We start from the raw sequence: 20,424 nt of genomic DNA on the forward strand, positions 1-20,424 counted from the left end.
CCAAATAATCCAAAATACTTGAATATATATATAAAATACTAAAACTACTCGAAAATAACAGAAAATATCCAAAAATATCTGAAAATACTCAAAAATAACCGAAATATCCAAAAATACCCGAAGCATAATACCCGAATGGATACTAATTTTAAAACCGAAAGACCGGAACCGGACCAAACCGAACCGAAATGGATATAAAAATCTAAACCCAAAATAACCAAAATCGAATAGAACCGATAACCGATTGGTTAACCGAACCCCCAGGACTACATTTGCAGAAGGGAGATCGATTGAATGTAAAAACTACTGGAACCGAAGGTAGGGAATATTACAATGAATTTTTTTCAAAAAAAATCCCACCAGAACGATGTAAAATTTCTATACACTTGAACAATTTGAGTGACAACGTAAGTAATGCACAAAAAAGATAACAACATAAGTACAGAAAATCACACCCCTGTTTTTGTGACTGTCCTAACTCCTAACCAGAAGTAGCAAGCAACACAGCTTTCAATCCTAGAGAGTTCTTACACTTATGTGAACTCAATCTCCTCGTAAGAATATCTGATTCCTCGCTTCCGTCAAGAGCAAAAAAACATTCAGGACTTGGCTCAGAGCTTCAGTGTAAGGGTCAAAATGACTCAGGGACTATAGTCTTGCAGAACTTATGAGGTTGGAAGATGGATGAAGAGCTCCAAGGCTCAAAATGTTTCCGGTGTTTGAAAAATTGGAAGACAAATGGAAGATGCATTCGCATTCGGGTAACGGGTATGTGTAAATCGAAGTTTTCCGGTTGATCTTCCTGACTCTCGGTACCATCACTCCCTTTCTATCGCTTTCCCCTAGCATCAGTTTCATCTCCTTTTTGAAAACTTCCCACCTAATTCAAGATTCAAAGGAAATATTTGTACAAACTCTTAGTCATAAAAAGTGTTAAAACTGCTCAATATATGTCTCTCTTGTGTGCATGGGAGCTTTAGTTCTTTCATGTCAACTATATCAAGTCGAGACGAGGAAATGAAGATGTATAGTACCTCATTTCCATGTCCTGAAGAAGGAGAACGAGTTTGGGTTTGTCGGGTATGACAGTTTTTGCATGTCCACCGAAGAGGAATCTTCGATGGCCCATCAAAAAATGAGGAAAGTTTCCACCTTGAGTTGTCACAAAGACTTCACTTAGCAAACTCACTGTGTAGTCCAAAGCAGCCATTCTGGAGGAATATCCCTAAATAATCAGAGCAACAAGAAAATATAAGACTTTGACACCAAACAGATTTGCTTAGACTAATGAAGTCAAAGTAAAAACCTGAAATGGGGCAAGCTCCTCTGGAGTTGCAAGAGACTCTTTTGTGTAGAGACGAGGAAACATTTCTTGAAGAGGAGCCAAATGTTTCTCAGGTTGGTAGATTCTTCCCGAGGCCAAATATATCGAAGTGTTGTTATCAAATCCCATACCACGGAGCATCATACCGACCTATGGTAACGTGAGAACATCAATTAGAAAACAAAGCTCAATAACATACTGAAATGTGAATTAGATCAATGAATTTACCTCTAATGGGGTAAGGGGACATTTTCCGTTAACTCGGTTAAGGTCGGGCCTAATGACACGATCTCTTCGTTTGAACTTTCCTTTCCAACTTTTCTGTCTAATCACATCCATTTCAGATTTCTCAGCTCTTCCACCTTCGTAGAGACAACATGAGAATGCCACCATGTCCTAAAAAACCAAGGCTTTTTATTTATCTTGTCTCTCTAAAGCATACTAATACTAAACTATCACTAAAGCAAAGTGATTCTGTAAATCAAAGACAAAAACTTACCTCCTCAAATCGAAGGTGGACCGAGACATACTTTCCTCCGGTCGCCGAGCTTTTCTCAACCATCCGATCGACTAACTTCTCAGCTAGTGTTGATATAGGTGAAGAAAACTTCAATGCTTTGTAATTAGCTATGCACCTCAAAAGTTGTATATACGGTGGAACACTCATCGCCAATCTATTTGCGAAAGGAGTTATCCGAATAACCCTGAATCGAATAAAACAATAACACTGCCTTGAGAGATATAAGAGCTAAGCCAAGTAAAGAAGCTTAAAGATTAAAGTCTACCTACCCATGTTCCTTTAAAACCGGATAAACTTCCCCGTTATAGTAGTTCACAGTAGCCCAAGCTTGAACACGAATAGTAGGAATACTTGAAACATTGTAACTAAAACGAGTCATTATCTCATCAGGAACATCTCTCACTATTTTCACATAACCTTCAAGGCTTGATATGAAGTGATCTTCGTCATAGATATCACCAAAGTTGCTGCCACAAATATGCATTTTCTTAGTCCAATATCTTAACAAGACTTGAAAAGGTAATGAAAATTTTAATGGCTTCTTACCTTGAATCCTTCCAAATAGCGTGAAACTCAAACCGCGGTATGACTAAAACTGCGTTAAGAAGCCCGGCTACAGCCACAGCATTGCAAATCTGAAGCAATACAAAAAAACTTTAGGATATGTTTTGACTTATATTGCTTTAAGCAAATAAATCAATAAGGGAACAAGATGATGATACCGCAGAACGCTGCTGATTAAGACCGCCATTTGCTTCCACGATTAAGTAACCACTACTAGGAGCAAGAGCAGATGATTCTGAAAATATTTCATCAAACACATTAATACCTAAAATCATATGAACAATCCAAGAAACTGGGAAGCCATAGAATTCAAATAGTTCAGTATCAGACACAATCTTACCTCTGTTCAGACCAAAATGTGATGAAACTGTTGAATTAGGACAAGGTTTTGGCATCTTTGGTCTTCTTTTGAATTTCCAGACAGAAGACAACTGAAACCAAACATCAAGAAGCTTTCAAAGACAACAAAGCTAAGAATTAGGCTTTGAATGGCACTCGGATATGGGTGTGACTCCGATTTGAATGTGGGAACGATACAACTTGAAAGTGATATAAATAGTTAAATCAATGAAAGACTATGATTTACAAACCAACATTACATACAAACTCCATCAAATCCTATTTCATAAAATGTTTTTACTTGAGAAAACCATATGCTAGATAGATTTTCAACTTTTTAAAGTACGTACTATAATTACCAAAGTAAAGAATGATGAAGAACCAAGATACGGCAAGTAAAATCATAGGTTTCACAAACTAAAGTTCTTTTACCTTATTCTTTGTTAGTAGCCGTTAGGTGTAGAAAATTGCATCGATTCACATGTGACTTCGAAAGACGAAAGAAAACATATTTGCGTAGGCCTGGTCAAATAAACCAAACCAAATACACCAAACCATAATTGAAGTAAAACAAATTGAATAGAATTAAACCAAACCGAAAATTTAAAAATAGTTAAATGGATACTAAATTCTATAACCAAAAAAAACAAAAACGAATCGATACTGATCCGAAATATTTTGAGTACTTGAAAATATCCGAAATACAATTATATATTTTAAAATATTACCTATTTATAGACCAAATAATCCAAAATACTTGAATATATATATAAAATACTAAAACTACTCGAAAATAACAGAAAATATCCAAAAATATCTGAAAATACTCAAAAATAACCGAAATATCCAAAAATACCCGAAGCATAATACCCGAATGGATACTAATTTTAAAACCGAAAGACCGGAACCGGACCAAACCGAACCGAAATGGATATAAAAATCTAAACCCAAAATAACCAAAATCGAATAGAACCGATAACCGATTGGTTAACCGAACCCCCAGGACTACATTTGCAGAAGGGAGATCGATTGAATGTAAAAACTACTGGAACCGAAGGTAGGGAATATTACAATGAATTTTTTTCAAAAAAAATCCCACCAGAACGATGTAAAATTTCTATACACTTGAACAATTTGAGTGACAACGTAAGTAATGCACAAAAAAGATAACAACATAAGTACAGAAAATCACACCCCTGTTTTTGTGACTGTCCTAACTCCTAACCAGAAGTAGCAAGCAACACAGCTTTCAATCCTAGAGAGTTCTTACACTTATGTGAACTCAATCTCCTCGTAAGAATATCTGATTCCTCGCTTCCGTCAAGAGCAAAAAAACATTCAGGACTTGGCTCAGAGCTTCAGTGTAAGGGTCAAAATGACTCAGGGACTATAGTCTTGCAGAACTTATGAGGTTGGAAGATGGATGAAGAGCTCCAAGGCTCAAAATGTTTCCGGTGTTTGAAAAATTGGAAGACAAATGGAAGATGCATTCGCATTCGGGTAACGGGTATGTGTAAATCGAAGTTTTCCGGTTGATCTTCCTGACTCTCGGTACCATCACTCCCTTTCTATCGCTTTCCCCTAGCATCAGTTTCATCTCCTTTTTGAAAACTTCCCACCTAATTCAAGATTCAAAGGAAATATTTGTACAAACTCTTAGTCATAAAAAGTGTTAAAACTGCTCAATATATGTCTCTCTTGTGTGCATGGGAGCTTTAGTTCTTTCATGTCAACTATATCAAGTCGAGACGAGGAAATGAAGATGTATAGTACCTCATTTCCATGTCCTGAAGAAGGAGAACGAGTTTGGGTTTGTCGGGTATGACAGTTTTTGCATGTCCACCGAAGAGGAATCTTCGATGGCCCATCAAAAAATGAGGAAAGTTTCCACCTTGAGTTGTCACAAAGACTTCACTTAGCAAACTCACTGTGTAGTCCAAAGCAGCCATTCTGGAGGAATATCCCTAAATAATCAGAGCAACAAGAAAATATAAGACTTTGACACCAAACAGATTTGCTTAGACTAATGAAGTCAAAGTAAAAACCTGAAATGGGGCAAGCTCCTCTGGAGTTGCAAGAGACTCTTTTGTGTAGAGACGAGGAAACATTTCTTGAAGAGGAGCCAAATGTTTCTCAGGTTGGTAGATTCTTCCCGAGGCCAAATATATCGAAGTGTTGTTATCAAATCCCATACCACGGAGCATCATACCGACCTATGGTAACGTGAGAACATCAATTAGAAAACAAAGCTCAATAACATACTGAAATGTGAATTAGATCAATGAATTTACCTCTAATGGGGTAAGGGGACATTTTCCGTTAACTCGGTTAAGGTCGGGCCTAATGACACGATCTCTTCGTTTGAACTTTCCTTTCCAACTTTTCTGTCTAATCACATCCATTTCAGATTTCTCAGCTCTTCCACCTTCGTAGAGACAACATGAGAATGCCACCATGTCCTAAAAAACCAAGGCTTTTTATTTATCTTGTCTCTCTAAAGCATACTAATACTAAACTATCACTAAAGCAAAGTGATTCTGTAAATCAAAGACAAAAACTTACCTCCTCAAATCGAAGGTGGACCGAGACATACTTTCCTCCGGTCGCCGAGCTTTTCTCAACCATCCGATCGACTAACTTCTCAGCTAGTGTTGATATAGGTGAAGAAAACTTCAATGCTTTGTAATTAGCTATGCACCTCAAAAGTTGTATATACGGTGGAACACTCATCGCCAATCTATTTGCGAAAGGAGTTATCCGAATAACCCTGAATCGAATAAAACAATAACACTGCCTTGAGAGATATAAGAGCTAAGCCAAGTAAAGAAGCTTAAAGATTAAAGTCTACCTACCCATGTTCCTTTAAAACCGGATAAACTTCCCCGTTATAGTAGTTCACAGTAGCCCAAGCTTGAACACGAATAGTAGGAATACTTGAAACATTGTAACTAAAACGAGTCATTATCTCATCAGGAACATCTCTCACTATTTTCACATAACCTTCAAGGCTTGATATGAAGTGATCTTCGTCATAGATATCACCAAAGTTGCTGCCACAAATATGCATTTTCTTAGTCCAATATCTTAACAAGACTTGAAAAGGTAATGAAAATTTTAATGGCTTCTTACCTTGAATCCTTCCAAATAGCGTGAAACTCAAACCGCGGTATGACTAAAACTGCGTTAAGAAGCCCGGCTACAGCCACAGCATTGCAAATCTGAAGCAATACAAAAAAACTTTAGGATATGTTTTGACTTATATTGCTTTAAGCAAATAAATCAATAAGGGAACAAGATGATGATACCGCAGAACGCTGCTGATTAAGACCGCCATTTGCTTCCACGATTAAGTAACCACTACTAGGAGCAAGAGCAGATGATTCTGAAAATATTTCATCAAACACATTAATACCTAAAATCATATGAACAATCCAAGAAACTGGGAAGCCATAGAATTCAAATAGTTCAGTATCAGACACAATCTTACCTCTGTTCAGACCAAAATGTGATGAAACTGTTGAATTAGGACAAGGTTTTGGCATCTTTGGTCTTCTTTTGAATTTCCAGACAGAAGACAACTGAAACCAAACATCAAGAAGCTTAAACAATTGACATAACAATGGAAACTTTACTACAAAACTGAGGAAGAAGAGAAGGCAACGAACCTCAAGGGCGGTTGAATTGTCGGAGAAAATGTCATCTTTAAGTTTCCGGTAAATCTCGGGGCTCCGATAAACAGAACCGGGAACATAAACCCATCCGACAAGACCAGAGAAAGGACCAACACACATGAGAAGCCCAGAAGCGTAAATCATAGGAAGGAGAAGCAAGTAACGAAGATTTCTCCGGAGAGAGAAAGAAGAAGCTCTGAGTAAAGTTTGCCGCCGTTGACGACGGAGGACACGGCGGTTTGGAGATAAAGGTGGGCTTGGAGACTCACTTCGGCAGCCATTATCGTTACTTGAAACAACACCATTGTTGCTACCATTGGGCTGGTGGTGGATTTTGCTCTTCATCAAGCAAAAATAAAGTTTCGATTTTTTTTTGTGGTGAAGAGAGAGAAAGATCTGGGTTTTTGTGTTATTGAGAGTCTGAGTTTGAGAAAGAGAAGTAATGTTATTCACAGAGATCTCATGGAGACGATGGATCTGTGAAAACTTTCAGTAACATTGACGAAGTTCTTTTCTGGTCTGACGCATAAGACAGTGAGATTCTTAAAGGGACGAAACATGATTACACTAAGAATAAATTAGTCTTTTAAAGATTTTTTCTGTTGTTGGTCATTTCAATTTTTTTTTTAAATCATAGTTTTCTCAAGGTCTCATTCCAACAAAATGGAATTAGATTAGGGAAAAAGTTACTTACAATTGAATTGATTTTTTATTTTTAAATGTTCTGGTATAAGTTTGTATGTTAATTTAAAACAAAACTAGATCATAACCCGTGCTATACAGCACGGACATTAATATTTTGTATAAATTAAATTATATACTTTGTTTGAATTACATAAGAAACTAGATAAGACCCGCCTATTTAGGCGGGTGTAAGATACAAAAATAAATTTTTATAGATAATATTTGAATTTTGTATGGTAATCAATATATTTTTCTTTATATTTAATTTAATAATTATTGTTTTAAATAAAATTTCAGTCTTATGTATTCTATTTCAATTATACATACTCAATCTTATCAGTGATATTTGAATTTTAAATAGTAACCGACCTTTATTCTATATTTAATTAAGTATCTAAAAAAGGAAAAAAAAAACAATTTCTTAACTTACACATTCAATTTTGTAATTCAGTTCAACTATCTATGTCATCATAATAAACTCATCTAAATTCTACACACTTCATTTTAAGTGATAACATTTTCATATCAAAATAATATTTATGGCATATCAAATCTATATCCTAGTTAGTATTAAAAATAATTAACAATTAACAAAACATAATTAACTAAAAAAACAGAAATCCACAAAAATATTTAGAAACCAAACATTGTTGAAAATATTATTTTTTATATGCCGTAATCTCGTAAGTTAATTTTACATCATGGAAATTAATTTTAAATGAGTTAAAATTAATAAATGAAAATATTCTCATTAAAAGTAATTGAAAAGTTAAATCGTATAAGCAATTTTTCTCAAAATATTCTATTTTCACTTATGATTACATGAGTTAAAATTGTTAGAATAAAACATAGGTATAGTAACACATCAAAGGATGCAAGACGCTCCATCGTACGATGCGTTAAAATTCATAGGTTAAAACATAAGTATTCAAAAATTTATTCTTATAAGTTCATTAATATTTTGTGTTTTGATTTAACGAATGAAAACATTATATTACATTGACAAATATAATTTTATCCAACTAAACTAATGTTAAATAAATTATATTACTATTTTAAACTTCAATGGTCTTTTTAATTAGTATTATTATCCATACTAAATTATTAAAAAATAAATTAATATGTGCTACATTTAAATGACCAATAACACATGTAAAAACAAATTTGTTAATTTTCCTTTTGTTGAATAAAAGTAAAATTTATATATATAGAGAGAGACATGTAAATTAGAATATGTAAATTTGTTTACTTTTTTAGATTTTCTATTTTTTTTAAGAGAACAAAAAGTTAAATTTTTAATGACACATGTAAACATCTGATCTTTTGACTTGACACGTGGCACGATCCTATGAATTAGTAACTTTGAAAACCATATTTTATATAATAAGATAGTATAGTATAAAAGTGATGCTATAATATTTTTCAATGTTTTTACTATTTGCATATAAGGCTGCATTGGATTGACTTTGTTTAAAAATGTTATTTTTATAATAAATATAACATATATAGTTTTAAGTAAATGTGTAAAATTTGTATAGAAGTTGTTTTGGTAAGAAACATGTTTCCTTTGTATTAGAGGATCTAATTTTTGGCTTAACTTAGAATTAATTTTTGTATAGTATTTTGGTTATATTTGTGGACTTAATTGGGACATATATTAGATTATCTTTGATAGGGCTAACAAAAAACGGACACGATAACCAACCCAATACCCGAACCAAAAAACCGGGTTAGGGCGGGTTAAAATTTTAGGAAATTTCCTTATTGGGTAGAGTTTTAGTAAACCTGTGGATATCCGATTGGTCCAGAAATTACCCGTTACCCAAAAAGAGTATTCAAAAACCCAAACATTAATTTAATATCCAAAATATTAATTATATTTAATCGTAATATTATCTAATTATCTAAGATTATAATTATAAATCTAAATATGTTAATTAATTTTGGACCTAAATATCCAAAACAACTAAACTATTCAAAAATTATTTGTTATGTTTGTAAAAATTTAGTAAAATATATTCAAATATAATTAAATTTATTAAAACTTAATAAATTTGAAAGTTTTTTTTGTTTGGAGACCCGCTATCTACGTACAAATTTCCCGTTTTCTTTTTTTTGGGTATTTTTAAGGTCTGAAACTTTTTATCCAAACTGACCCAAACCCAATTGGATCCGACCCGAACCAGAACCAAATATTTAGAATTATTCTATTGGGTAGTAAATCATATACCCATTAATCCCAAACCTGAACGGGTTCTACCCGAACTCGAATGGGTTACTCATATGCCCAACCCTATTCTCTGATTTAATTATCTAAAAACTCCCAAAAAAACATATGTTTTGCTGACTACTTTTTATTCAAAAAAATTTACATCATCTTCTGCCAAAATCATTTCATTAGACATCCCAAAACCCTTGGAATAATGATTCCATGAATGAAGAATCCTAATTTGAATATACCAAGAGGTTTTAAAAGGTTTTAAGTTTTTTATAGGTGTGTATGTGAGAAGGTACATACATGAATGAAGAATCCTAATTTGAATATACCAAGAGGTTTTAAAAGGTTTTAAGTTTTTTATAGGTGTGTATGTGAGAAGGTACATACATCGTGATGGTAATCTGTTTATTTATAATTTTAACTTGCAGTATACCGCAGGTAAGCTTATATTTTAGTTAAATTAAAAACTTTATTGTAAAGATGATTATAAATATATGATATTATTTTATTTGATTTAAATGTATAGTAAACTGCCAGTTGTATATGTTTTGTTGATATTATTTATATTGTTTAGTGTTTAAAATTATATACTTGTATTTTGATTGTTAATTTTAGAGTTTCACTTATAGTATACCATCTTGTATTAATATCGATTTAAACCCGTCAATTCTAGGATTTTCCAGCTTGTATTAGAAATTGAATCACATCATACACATAAAAAAATCTAATATGTTATTAATTATTGTAGTATATAAGATTATAAATGTTTAAAATAATATGTATGAAATTGATTATAAATATTCAAATTATGACCTAGTACTCAGTAGAAAATTTTCTTAAATCTATTTTTGATCCGTTATAATATTTTTTCATGTAATGAACAGTTTATATTCGTTTTTAAAAATTCAAATTATAGCATATGCGAAAAAACTCTAATTATTTTTTTATAACGATGATATTATTTTTCACAAAAATAGAATCATATAAAGATGAGAGGTGAACTATAATAATTAATAAAAAAATTAATATGATAATTTAGATATTAAATCTACTTTGTTGATTTTAATTGGTTACTTTTTTGGAAATTAATAATGTATTTCGTTTTTTAATTAAATTTAATTAATTAAATTAGTATTTGACTTTTTAATTTTTAAAGAGATGATTTAATTTACTCTTTAAATTTTATTTCTAATGGCATACCTATGTAATTACTTACAAAAATAAGGTTACATTTAAAATGTACTTCCCAAATAATATAGTAGGATTTTTTGTTTATTTACTCATGGGCAAGCTTTTATATTCTGGTTATTTTTAATCATATTAAAACTTACTGCGTTTTTTGTAACAATGAATTATTTAAACTTATAAATGAGATTGATGATTTTTTTTTATAAGGTGTATTGAAATTATGTTATAAATATTTTTATTGATAGGATTAATATATTAATTATCATGAGTTTATAAAAATAGTCACAACAGTTTTTTATTTATTTTTTAATGTTCAAATTAGGAACAAGGTGCTCTAACTCATCCAAAAGCCAAAGAAGCCAAATTAGAAAAAGAAATTTGGATTTTGGAAAATGATATGTGCCATAATGTGTACTTATGTGAGTCAATAATATTTTGTTTTATTTATATATAAAGATGTTTCAAGTGATATTAATGATTTTCTTAGAAATAACTAAAAAGTATTTGGGAGACATACTCTTGAGATGACTAGATCCAGACCAAAGAATCTGTCATTGACAAGGGATGAACGGAAGAAGAACATAATTTAAACGTATAGTCGAAGCATTATACTATAAGAAAGCATGTAATTAGTGACTTCATTCGGCGACTGATAAATAAGTTGCTACCTTTTTGCCGTTGACTTGCGACGTTTCAGCGACAGAATAGTGTCCATAATACATTAGTCGATAATCCGTCTCCAATTTGAGACTGATTTAAATAGTCGTAGTATAGTCGCCACATTAGATGACTAGTTAGCTACTATGTTATTTCGTTTGGGGCTTTTATTTGAGCTTTTGTATAATCGAGCAAACTCAACAGCCCACATATAAAAGAGACAATCTATGTCTTTCTCGACAAACCCTAATCTGCCTCTCTCGACAAACCCTAATTGATTTTCTCGATTCTCTCTTTCATTTCTCTTAATATAAACTCTTAATCGACAAACCCTAATTATTATTCTTGATTCTCTCTTTCATTTCTCTTGATTCTCTTCATTTCTCTCAATCGACAAACCCTAATTTGTCTTTGGATTGATGGCTCCTCTAGTGGAAAATCTAAGAGAGGAAGAGGAAAGGGTTCGAGGATTGCCCCAAATCGACCCACTACTTCCTCATTATCGAATGGAAGACCCAATAGTCTTCCTAGACAGTACGCTGACGTCGGTAACCCTATGATAGTCCCAGTTCTAGAGTCTGCGCAAAATTCTGTTGGCAAGCCTCCAACATGTCCTAGTCTCAGAGACTATCCACTTCCGACGATGCTTTTCCAGTCTAGCAAAGGTTCTCCTCGAGGCTCTGAATCTACTCTGTCTCGAGCCTCTGGATCAACTCTAGTTACAGGCTCTACATGATCTATTTAACCTCACGACTCTACATGATCTATTCAACGTCGAGGCTCTGAAGGATGTGTTCATCGTCTAGCTGATGGATTGAATCAAACTCCAACGCCGGTTCAATCTTTACGGTCGATTCAGCTTCCAGTCGTGAATCAACAACGACCATCTCCTCAACCTCGAATCTATGTATCATAACACAGTTCTCAAGCTCAAAACTTACACGAGGAAGATGTGGTAAGGGAGTCAACTCTCTCGGAAGATCTGCTCTCTTTTTTACAGGAGCTGCTTATGACGCCAGCCGTGAGCTGTATACAACCGTCATCTCTCCCACTTTGGAGCCTAAAACCTTTTGGTAAGAACTCATGTTTAGTTTGCTGATATATGATTAGGTTTAGTATATAGATTAGGTTTGGTTTATTCTTGAATTGTATGAATTTTCCTCCAATAGCATATAGATTAGGTTTGCTCGTGAATGTCGTCCGAGTAAATTTGCTAATAGATTAGGTTTATTTTTGATTACTCTTATTATCTATTTTAATGACTTTTATTATCTGTTTTATGATTGTGTGTTTACGGGTTTGGTAAGGACAAGGGTATTTTACTAGGTAGATCACAAAAGTTTTTACAAACAAGTTTGATGAGCCATATTACAGTTGGAGATGTGTGCCTACTGCAAGAAGAGAAAGATACTTCTTCGAATTCGGGTGAAACTTCTATCTCCTCTCAATTTTCTACTTTTGTTTTGGTTATTTCATCACTAACATCAAACTCTCTTCTTGTTTTGCAAAAAACACATACAATTGGGATCCCTCACTTACTAGTGTGATTGAAGCCAAATACTATAAGATTTGTCAACTGCGTATGAAAGACATGGTTTGTAAGTGAGGGAGGTTACGAGAGCAACCTCTTTGGATTGAGAACACATTGTGGGAAGAAATGTGTAACTATTGGGACACAGAAGAAGCCAAAGCAAAGATTTTAACTACATCATCTACTCGAATGTCTGACCGTAATGGTCTTGGTCCTCACAAGCATGTATCGGGCATGAAGTTGTTCTTACAAATCAAACAAGAGGTGGTAAGTTCAAACACTGTGAACATTTGTTTTGTTTACTTATATAATATCCATCCTAAGAAGTTGATTTGTTTTGTTTACAACATTTCAGGAAGTTGACCTACTATTGGTGAAGTTTTCCTTAGAACTCATACCAAAAAAGATGGGACTTTTGTCGATAGGAAGGTGGAGGAAGTTCATGAGTCATAAAAGAAGAACAAGGCAACTAAGTTGGTTGCCCTTGAAAATGATGAAGGGTATGAAGGTACTTCAGGTAATTGGTTAATTCTATTTTCTTTTGATATTATCGCTTTGATTAACTGATAAGGACTAATCTTTTTTTGTTTTGTTTATGAAATCAACTGTCACAAACGATAGAGGAGAATACTATGGAGTTGGAAGCTTAGAGAGCTACATCAGCAGGAAGCGGAAGTACCCAGGAAGGAGTTCTTCTCTCACAACCATGCAATCACAGCTTGAGAAAGTCAACCGCAAGATAGAGGAACAAGCAACTCTACAAGTACAGTGTGAGGCAGCGGGTTTACGAGTTACATTTGAGCAAGAAGAGATCAAGCTAGTTGCAAATGAGAAACAAGCAGAGATCAAGCACTTGAAGATGGTGAAGAGTACTTGAGTGAAACTGACCCAAAGTTTCTCGCCTTCTTCGAGTCTGCTACTGCTTCAGAATATCAAGCAGAGTAGTTCCAGTCTACTACTGCTTCAGAAAATCAAGCAGAGGAGTTCCCTTAGCCTTCTTTCTTATTTGAAAAAAACTTGAACTTATTTGTTGGTTTGGTGTTTTATTGTGAACATATGTTGGTTTGAATTAGGATTGTGAACATGTTTAAATCTTTTTTATGTTTTGTGTTTTAATACAAGGTTCTTAAGTTTCCAATACAAGGTTTTTTATAAATAAATTCGTAATTAGAAAAAAATTAGGATTCCATAAAATAGCAAGTTAAATCGATAATTAAACTTGTATTCAGTCGCAAAGTAATACCGATCAAGTCACCAAAACTTTAACAAAAGAGTCGCTAAGTAGTGGTAAAACAGTCGTTATATCAATCACCAAATTTTTGCAAGCTATGGGAATTGTTGTGAATTGATTGAAAACTTCGGAAGATGAAATTTCCAAAAATTGAGTATATTTGAATTATTTATATATACTTTATTATTAGGCTGACCAGTAATGCGATTTAAAAAAATATGGATCAAGACTTACTAGGTATGGGCAAAATATTCGTTAGATCTACTTTGACTCGTATTCGATTTGATTTGATTCAAAATATCTGAATATCCGTAAAATTTTGGAGCAAAGCAAATAGAAAAATATAGTATTCGTAAAAACCAAAGCAAATAACAAATATTGATGTTTTAAGTCGGATATTCGCTCAATCCGTGTTTTTATATTTTGGGCTTGTATTTGTAACTTCAGTTTATCCTCTCAATACCTTGTGTTTTTATGTTAAGAAGTTAGTTTAATCATTTTTATTTTATTTTAGTGGCATTTTAAACGATAAGGTTTTAGTTGTTGGAATTAGTTTAATGAAATCGGATATCTGCAAATATTACTCAAAAATTTTACATATTCAAATTTTTAAATTTTTGAAAATTTTCGAATTAAAACAAATCACAAAATAAATTATTTGATTAAAATGAATCAAATAACAAATATTACTAATTTTTATAATATCAGCTTCCTGGTAGCCGTAAGACATAGGTTAACATGAACAAAAATATTACATATTAGTTGTGTTTTCATTTATGATTAAATACTAATAACAATATAACATATAAAACTGTCGTTAATGGAATGATATATATGTATAGTAAATGAAATTATTTTAGTATAGTTAAATATACAACTACGCTAATTCTATTATATCATCAGTATCAATAATTACTTTCAATTTTTATATAATCCACTTTATTAAAAAGCCCCTAATATAGAATATGAGCAGTACTAGAAAATTGAAAAATAAGATGATTTAGGTCCGTCAAGAAAAGTGGTCACATAGTGCATAGATCAGTGGAGGAAAAAAAGCCACTGTATTATTTTGTAATATTTTTTCCCAACATCATAATATTTATTGGTCCTTTTTTTTGCTATTATTAGACATATTTTATTTACACGTAGCTACTAGATTTTAAGAAATAAAAATATACCTACTTGATTTTAGTAGATGTCAGAATAAAATATTGATAAAAATATCAATTAGAGCATCTGAAAACTATCTGAACCAACACATCACGGTAAACAAGCAAATAATTACTATTTAGTACCCATATGGTTAAGTGTCAAGTATGTAGTCATTATATATATATATATATATATATAGTTGATATGCTTATTAATATCATCGTTATTGTAATACTTTGACATATAAAAACTACCTACGGAAACTAAGTAGAAAAAGAATGAAACTAAATTGGATTCTTAAATTGCGAAAACCTTTTAATCGAAGTGGTTGACCAAAGTTTTTGTATTAAATAAATATATATTATAGTAGATTAATCATTAATGGAACAAACTTATAGATTATTTCTATTGTGATGCAACAATCTCATATTAACCATAAAACTCATTCATCATGGACATGATAAAATTGGATGTTTTAAAGTTTTTGTTACTTTGTGTCAGTATAATGTAAATTGCATGAAAATTTTCTCCCAAGTATATTTTCTGTTTTCGAAACTTTTTAAAACAATAACTTTTTGGAAAAACTTAGAAATGCTACTGAGTTGCAATTTTTAAATTATCTATCTGGACACGGTATAAAAACTCATAATAACTTTTTAATTTGAAAACTTAATAAATAACTAATTTATAAATACTAGGATTTATGTAACATATGATATTTATGTTTGTACTTCAAAAAATAAACACTAATTGAAAATATATGTAAGGTCATATGATATCTTTCAGGATTGGCTCTTTTGAGTTTACATTAATTTCGTTTGACATTTTATTTTATTTTCTTCATTTAGTTTTTAGTTAGTTAAACTATTAAATATTTAAATTTTGGATTTGTGTTGTTTCAAACAATCTTTTTATTATGGTTTTGATGTTTGGTGTTTTATGTATTTTCAATTTCAAAATGTATCCATTTTCCTATTTCTGAAAAATATTGTTTTCTGTTTTTAAAATGTTTTGCCTTGCGTATTGTTTTGGTTTCCATAAAACATAAAGTATAATAAAGAGAAATATTATATATATATATATATATTTATTTATATATAATACTCTAGTGATAATAATAGCATGATGACAAAAGAATGTATATGCCAAACTTAAATGAAGGGTGTAGCTGAAAATTCGACGATTAAAATCCACATGGGACCGTGATTTATGAGTGGTCACTAACTGTTTTCCTCTTGTAGTCAAAGCTTAGCCGTTTGATTTGAGCAAACGTGGGATCCCCAATAAAGCGGAGAAAGTGAGCAAAGCTCATGTTTCTTCTTCTTCCTCTTCTCATTCATGTTTTTAAAAAGTTTTAGATTACCTAAACTATCCTTTAATCTCATCAAGAAAAGTGCACATTTATAAGGGTACATAAGTCCATCAAACCTTAAAAATAGCTGGATAGTGACGAGATGCACGCTAATTGATTTCTCTTAATTCGTGAAAACACTTTTCTAAAACCCCACTTGCAACAAATTCTTATTATTTTAACTAATAGTATCGTAACTTCTTAGCTTTTGAATAATTATCCAGCTTGTGAATGTGTGAACAAACATAAACATCCATGCATGCATGTTGGTGTCTCATGCTGACGGATATATGTGTCTATGTGTGTACGCATGTGTTTCTATTTTAATTTGTGTTATATATGATTTTGACTTAAGCATGCGTGATCGTCGGGATTATTATGTGTATATCACGTGATAGTGTGCCTTAATATAGTAATTAAGAAAACTTGTCAAATTAATTTTTATTTAAAGAAATAAATTACAATAAATGAGAATTTTTTGCATTGTGTCGTGAAGTGATGTGGATAAATCTTTAAGCTTAAAACAATTGGGTCTACACAACCTTGATACGTAGCATTTAGAAATTTAAAAAAATCTCAGAAATATTTTTTTGCATCCGGTAAAATTAAAGGTAGTCTCCTGCATTACTCTTGTGCGGGAACCCAACACATTGTCTAGAATGACAAATACTAACTAGAAGATCAAAGAGTTTGTGGGAGGACAAACCTATTTTGGTCTTCTCGGAAGTTACTTTAACTGTGTCATTGTGTATGCATGTCTCATTTGTATTTTTTTTTTAGTGGAGGACTCATTTATCCTACGCTCCATCAATTTTTTTTTTCTGTAGCTAAGACGTTCCTCTGAAAACAAATTAATCTGTGAGAAGGTTTTTGAAAATTAGACCCAAATATAAACATACATATATATACAATTTTTTTTTTCGATCAAACAAAAATATATACAAGAACGTATGTTTAAATAGAGAATAATTTTAAGGCTAATAAAATATCTGCATGCAATGATCAAGTATTTAATATACTACTTGTTTCAAGGTCAACCCCATATGAACACGGCACATTAAACCCATCTTAACGAAAACTTGCCAGCCGATCACAAAGTCACCCTGTTAATCACGTTTCATTATTATTTTTATAAGTTCAATCTTAAAACTATGGAAGTCAACCACACATGCAAACCCAACAAACAAAAGAAAAAAAAAAAAAAAAGAAAGAAGAAGAAGAAACACTTCTTGCAAGTTATCCTTTAAACTCCAAAGTTGCACAACCATTCAAATAGAAGTCAACTGTGCAAAAATATATTTTTGTAATGACCCAAATATACCAAAATTAATACAATGACATCGTCGATGTCCGCAACGGGCTTGCCCGCTTGAATCCGCAGTCCACAATGGGCCTGCCCGCGAGGCCCGCTAATTTACGGACAAATAAATCAACGTCCAAGTTCGCTCCACCATGGGCTACTTGGACAAAGCCCGGGGGCTAGCGGCCTGCTTGACAACTCTAAACATCGACTTAGACGTTTATTAAGTTTCTTAACAAAGATATCGGCTAGAAATTTGCCGGAGGCGGCAGTACAACAAAACTTTTCCAACAGTTGAATAGCCACAATAATTGTTAGTCATCAAAGTTAGTATTTGGAATATAAGTCGTATTACATGTCATAAACCTTACCTAGCCATATGATCATTAACATTATCATTGAGTCGATTTAAATAGAATATTTACAAAAGATGTGAAATATATAGATATTCTTGCCTTGCGTGTTTGGTATCAAGGGATTAGTTCTTTAATTTCAAAGAGAGGAGATGTAGTTGGGATAATATGCTTGAAGCATGTGATTCGAAGTTTACTTTTAGTGGGGGGTGGCAGTGGCACAAAAAGTGAAATTTTGAGTGAGGCTTGCCTTAAAGTTTGTAGGCCATATATGTATATATGCCCTAAATGCACCTGTCCACTTCTTTAATTCCTCTTTAGTTTTCACCAACCAAACCTTGGATCATTTGTCTTTGCCATTCTATTTCGTGTATCAAACATCTATATATATACAGCTGGAATTTAATTAACTTGCATCGACAATCATCGATCTCTTTGTACAACATCATGTGTGTCAACCAACACTATACTTAAGAGAACGTCGGCGCAACGAAGATTTTTAATAAGTATAAGAATATTTATTGGAAATTAATAACAAATAGTAACTATATCAAATTTTGTTTTTCGTTTTTATTTTGGACCACAACAAACCGATTCAACATTTCAATTAACTCTATTGCATTGAAAGGGATTCGGACCCAAGTATAATGGTGCTGGTTCTTGGTAGACATGTAAAATGTCATTAGACCACGGTCATTTCTTCCAATACAGTATCAATAATTTGTTATCTTTTTTTCATCAATCCGCTGTTAAATAAAAATGTTAGAAGTCACACACCGAATTTTAGTTTCTCTTGACCAACTTTACATATCATGCGTTTTTTTTGTCCACTATTCTTCTTGAGTGGGTTGTGCATTCGTTTACTGATAGGCCGGGCACCATATTTGGTGCATACCACTATTGCCTATTTGCCATATGCATGCATCATTATCAGCAACCACTAACGATCATGAATATTAATAATAGTTTTTAAATAAAATTTTCACATATTCATTGCTAGCTCTACCAAGTGTATAATATGGATTTAATAGGTTTTTGCTGTAAGCCTGTAACCAAGAAATAGTGGGGTTTGGGCCCATACTATATAGTATATTTTGGGTCTGGGCTGAAACATTTAAACTAATTCTATATTTTTCTGTGTGTGTGTTAAATTATTAATTCTTTCTTCATAGTAAGTGCTTGAATTTTTCTAATATTTACAGATTTAGTTTCATATGAAAAATCTGATTTTAGTTTGAAAAATCGCAGTTATATTTCACATTTGAAAAATATTTTTCTTAGTATTTTTAAACGGATAAATTCAACATTACTTACATGTACATGTTTTAAGAATTTCATACCATACATGAATCTGAAAAGGTATATTTAAATTTACACCATCACAATCAAGATATTAATTTTGATGGAAACTTTACTATCCTTAACTAGATTTTAACCCGCGGTATACCGCGGGACGATTTATTTTTTAAAAGTAATATATATTAAAACTTGCAAATTTTATTTTTATAATATATTATATTTTACAGTTTATAGTTGTTATTAAGTAACGTTATACCACAAATCCATGAGACAATTGTAAAAAAACTGAAGTTTTAACCCCTATTAAAACAGCATATTAATAATATTTTAAAATTTTATAAATACTGATTCAAATACATCCACCATATAACTCAATTCTAAAATAAAACCCGTTCTGTAATTTCTTTACCCGTTCCGTGATTTATTTTAAAGTAGTAATTTTTAAAATTTAAGAATAATTTATTATATATAAAAGTTTTGCAAATTATATTATTCTCTAATATATTTATATATTTATATTTTATAGTTTAATTTTATATATAGTAACATTATATATACCACATAACATTTTTGGTTTTATATAATCTTTTCTAAATTAGGATGATTTGATATGTTTAATATTAGTGGTCTTAAAAAATAATAAATTAAAGATTTAACTCGTATTGAAAGGATGGATTAATTATATTTTACTTTTTAATTAATGTTGATTCAAAAACTCGTCCCTCTAAATCCGTCTTGCCAAAAAGCAATTTATTTTATAAAAATTCTTTCTAATGCCATTTTCATGATGCCCTTTTTCAATTTTATCCTTTTTCTTTAGCCATTTTCATTTCTACCCTCTTTAAATTTTTAATGACCATTTTACCCCTATTTGGAAATTGTTTTAGGTTAACAAAATGAAATATTAATATTTTTCGCCTAAATATTAACAAAATAAATTATTAATCTTTCTTGCCAAAATTTTCCCGCCAAAAAAATTTCGAAAAAATTTCCCGCCAATTTTTTACAAGGGATTTTAAAAGGTTTAAAAAAAAATTACAAG

The 20,424-nt window shown here is 31.8% G+C and overlaps 2 protein-coding genes and 1 pseudogene across 4 annotated transcripts; 1 reads left to right on the forward strand and 2 right to left on the reverse strand.

Annotated features, from left to right (window-relative positions):
• Positions 1-275: 275 nt before the first annotated feature.
• On the reverse strand, positions 276-2,841 carry AT1G38065 (O-fucosyltransferase family protein; the record flags this gene model as incomplete). 2 transcript variants are annotated; one of them, NM_001333192.1, is made up of 9 exons in its annotated part: positions 276-880; positions 1,035-1,225; positions 1,307-1,474; positions 1,553-1,720; positions 1,824-2,028; positions 2,114-2,311; positions 2,391-2,479; positions 2,567-2,643; positions 2,749-2,841. In NM_001333192.1, 9 exons carry the CDS (start codon positions 2,801-2,803, stop codon positions 649-651), a joined length of 1,383 nt encoding a protein of 460 aa, NP_001320798.1. In that variant the 3' UTR covers positions 276-648. The 2 variants fall into 2 exon arrangements, with proteins under 2 accessions (NP_001320798.1, NP_849755.1); NM_179424.2 differs by having other exon boundaries at positions 321-880; positions 2,567-2,673; positions 2,749-2,803.
• An 897-nt stretch (positions 2,842-3,738) lies between these two features.
• On the reverse strand, positions 3,739-6,996 carry AT1G38131 (O-fucosyltransferase family protein). Its single transcript, NM_148521.3, has 10 exons — positions 6,413-6,996; positions 6,235-6,325; positions 6,053-6,129; positions 5,877-5,965; positions 5,600-5,797; positions 5,310-5,514; positions 5,039-5,206; positions 4,793-4,960; positions 4,521-4,711; positions 3,739-4,366 (listed from the first exon to the last, which is right to left on the reverse strand). Exons 1-10 carry the CDS (start codon positions 6,761-6,763, stop codon positions 4,135-4,137), a joined length of 1,770 nt encoding a protein of 589 aa, NP_683362.1. The 5' UTR covers positions 6,764-6,996; the 3' UTR covers positions 3,739-4,134.
• A 4,588-nt stretch (positions 6,997-11,584) lies between these two features.
• On the forward strand, positions 11,585-13,672 carry AT1G38140 (annotated as a pseudogene; the record flags this gene model as incomplete). The annotated part of the gene is made up of 1 exon: positions 11,585-13,672.
• Between the last annotated feature and the right edge of the window lie 6,752 nt (positions 13,673-20,424).

Source organism: Arabidopsis thaliana (genome assembly GCF_000001735.4).
Source record: "Arabidopsis thaliana chromosome 1 sequence".
Taxonomy (NCBI): Eukaryota; Viridiplantae; Streptophyta; class Magnoliopsida; order Brassicales; family Brassicaceae; genus Arabidopsis; species Arabidopsis thaliana.

What these genes read in the sequence shown, in the direction of transcription:
- AT1G38131 (NM_148521.3), bottom strand. Translation starts at nt 6,763, where the DNA reads ATGAAGAGCAAAATCCACCACCAGCCCAATGGTAGCAACAATGGTGTT. An exon ending in CCGGTTTTAAAGGAACATGG is followed by an intron (nt 5,515 to 5,599) that starts GTAGGTAGACTT and finishes TATTCGATTCAG; the next exon opens with GGTTATTCGGATAACTCCTT. An exon ending in CTTCAGGACATGGAAATGAG is followed by an intron (nt 4,367 to 4,520) that starts GTACTATACATC and finishes ATCTTGAATTAG; the next exon opens with GTGGGAAGTTTTCAAAAAGG.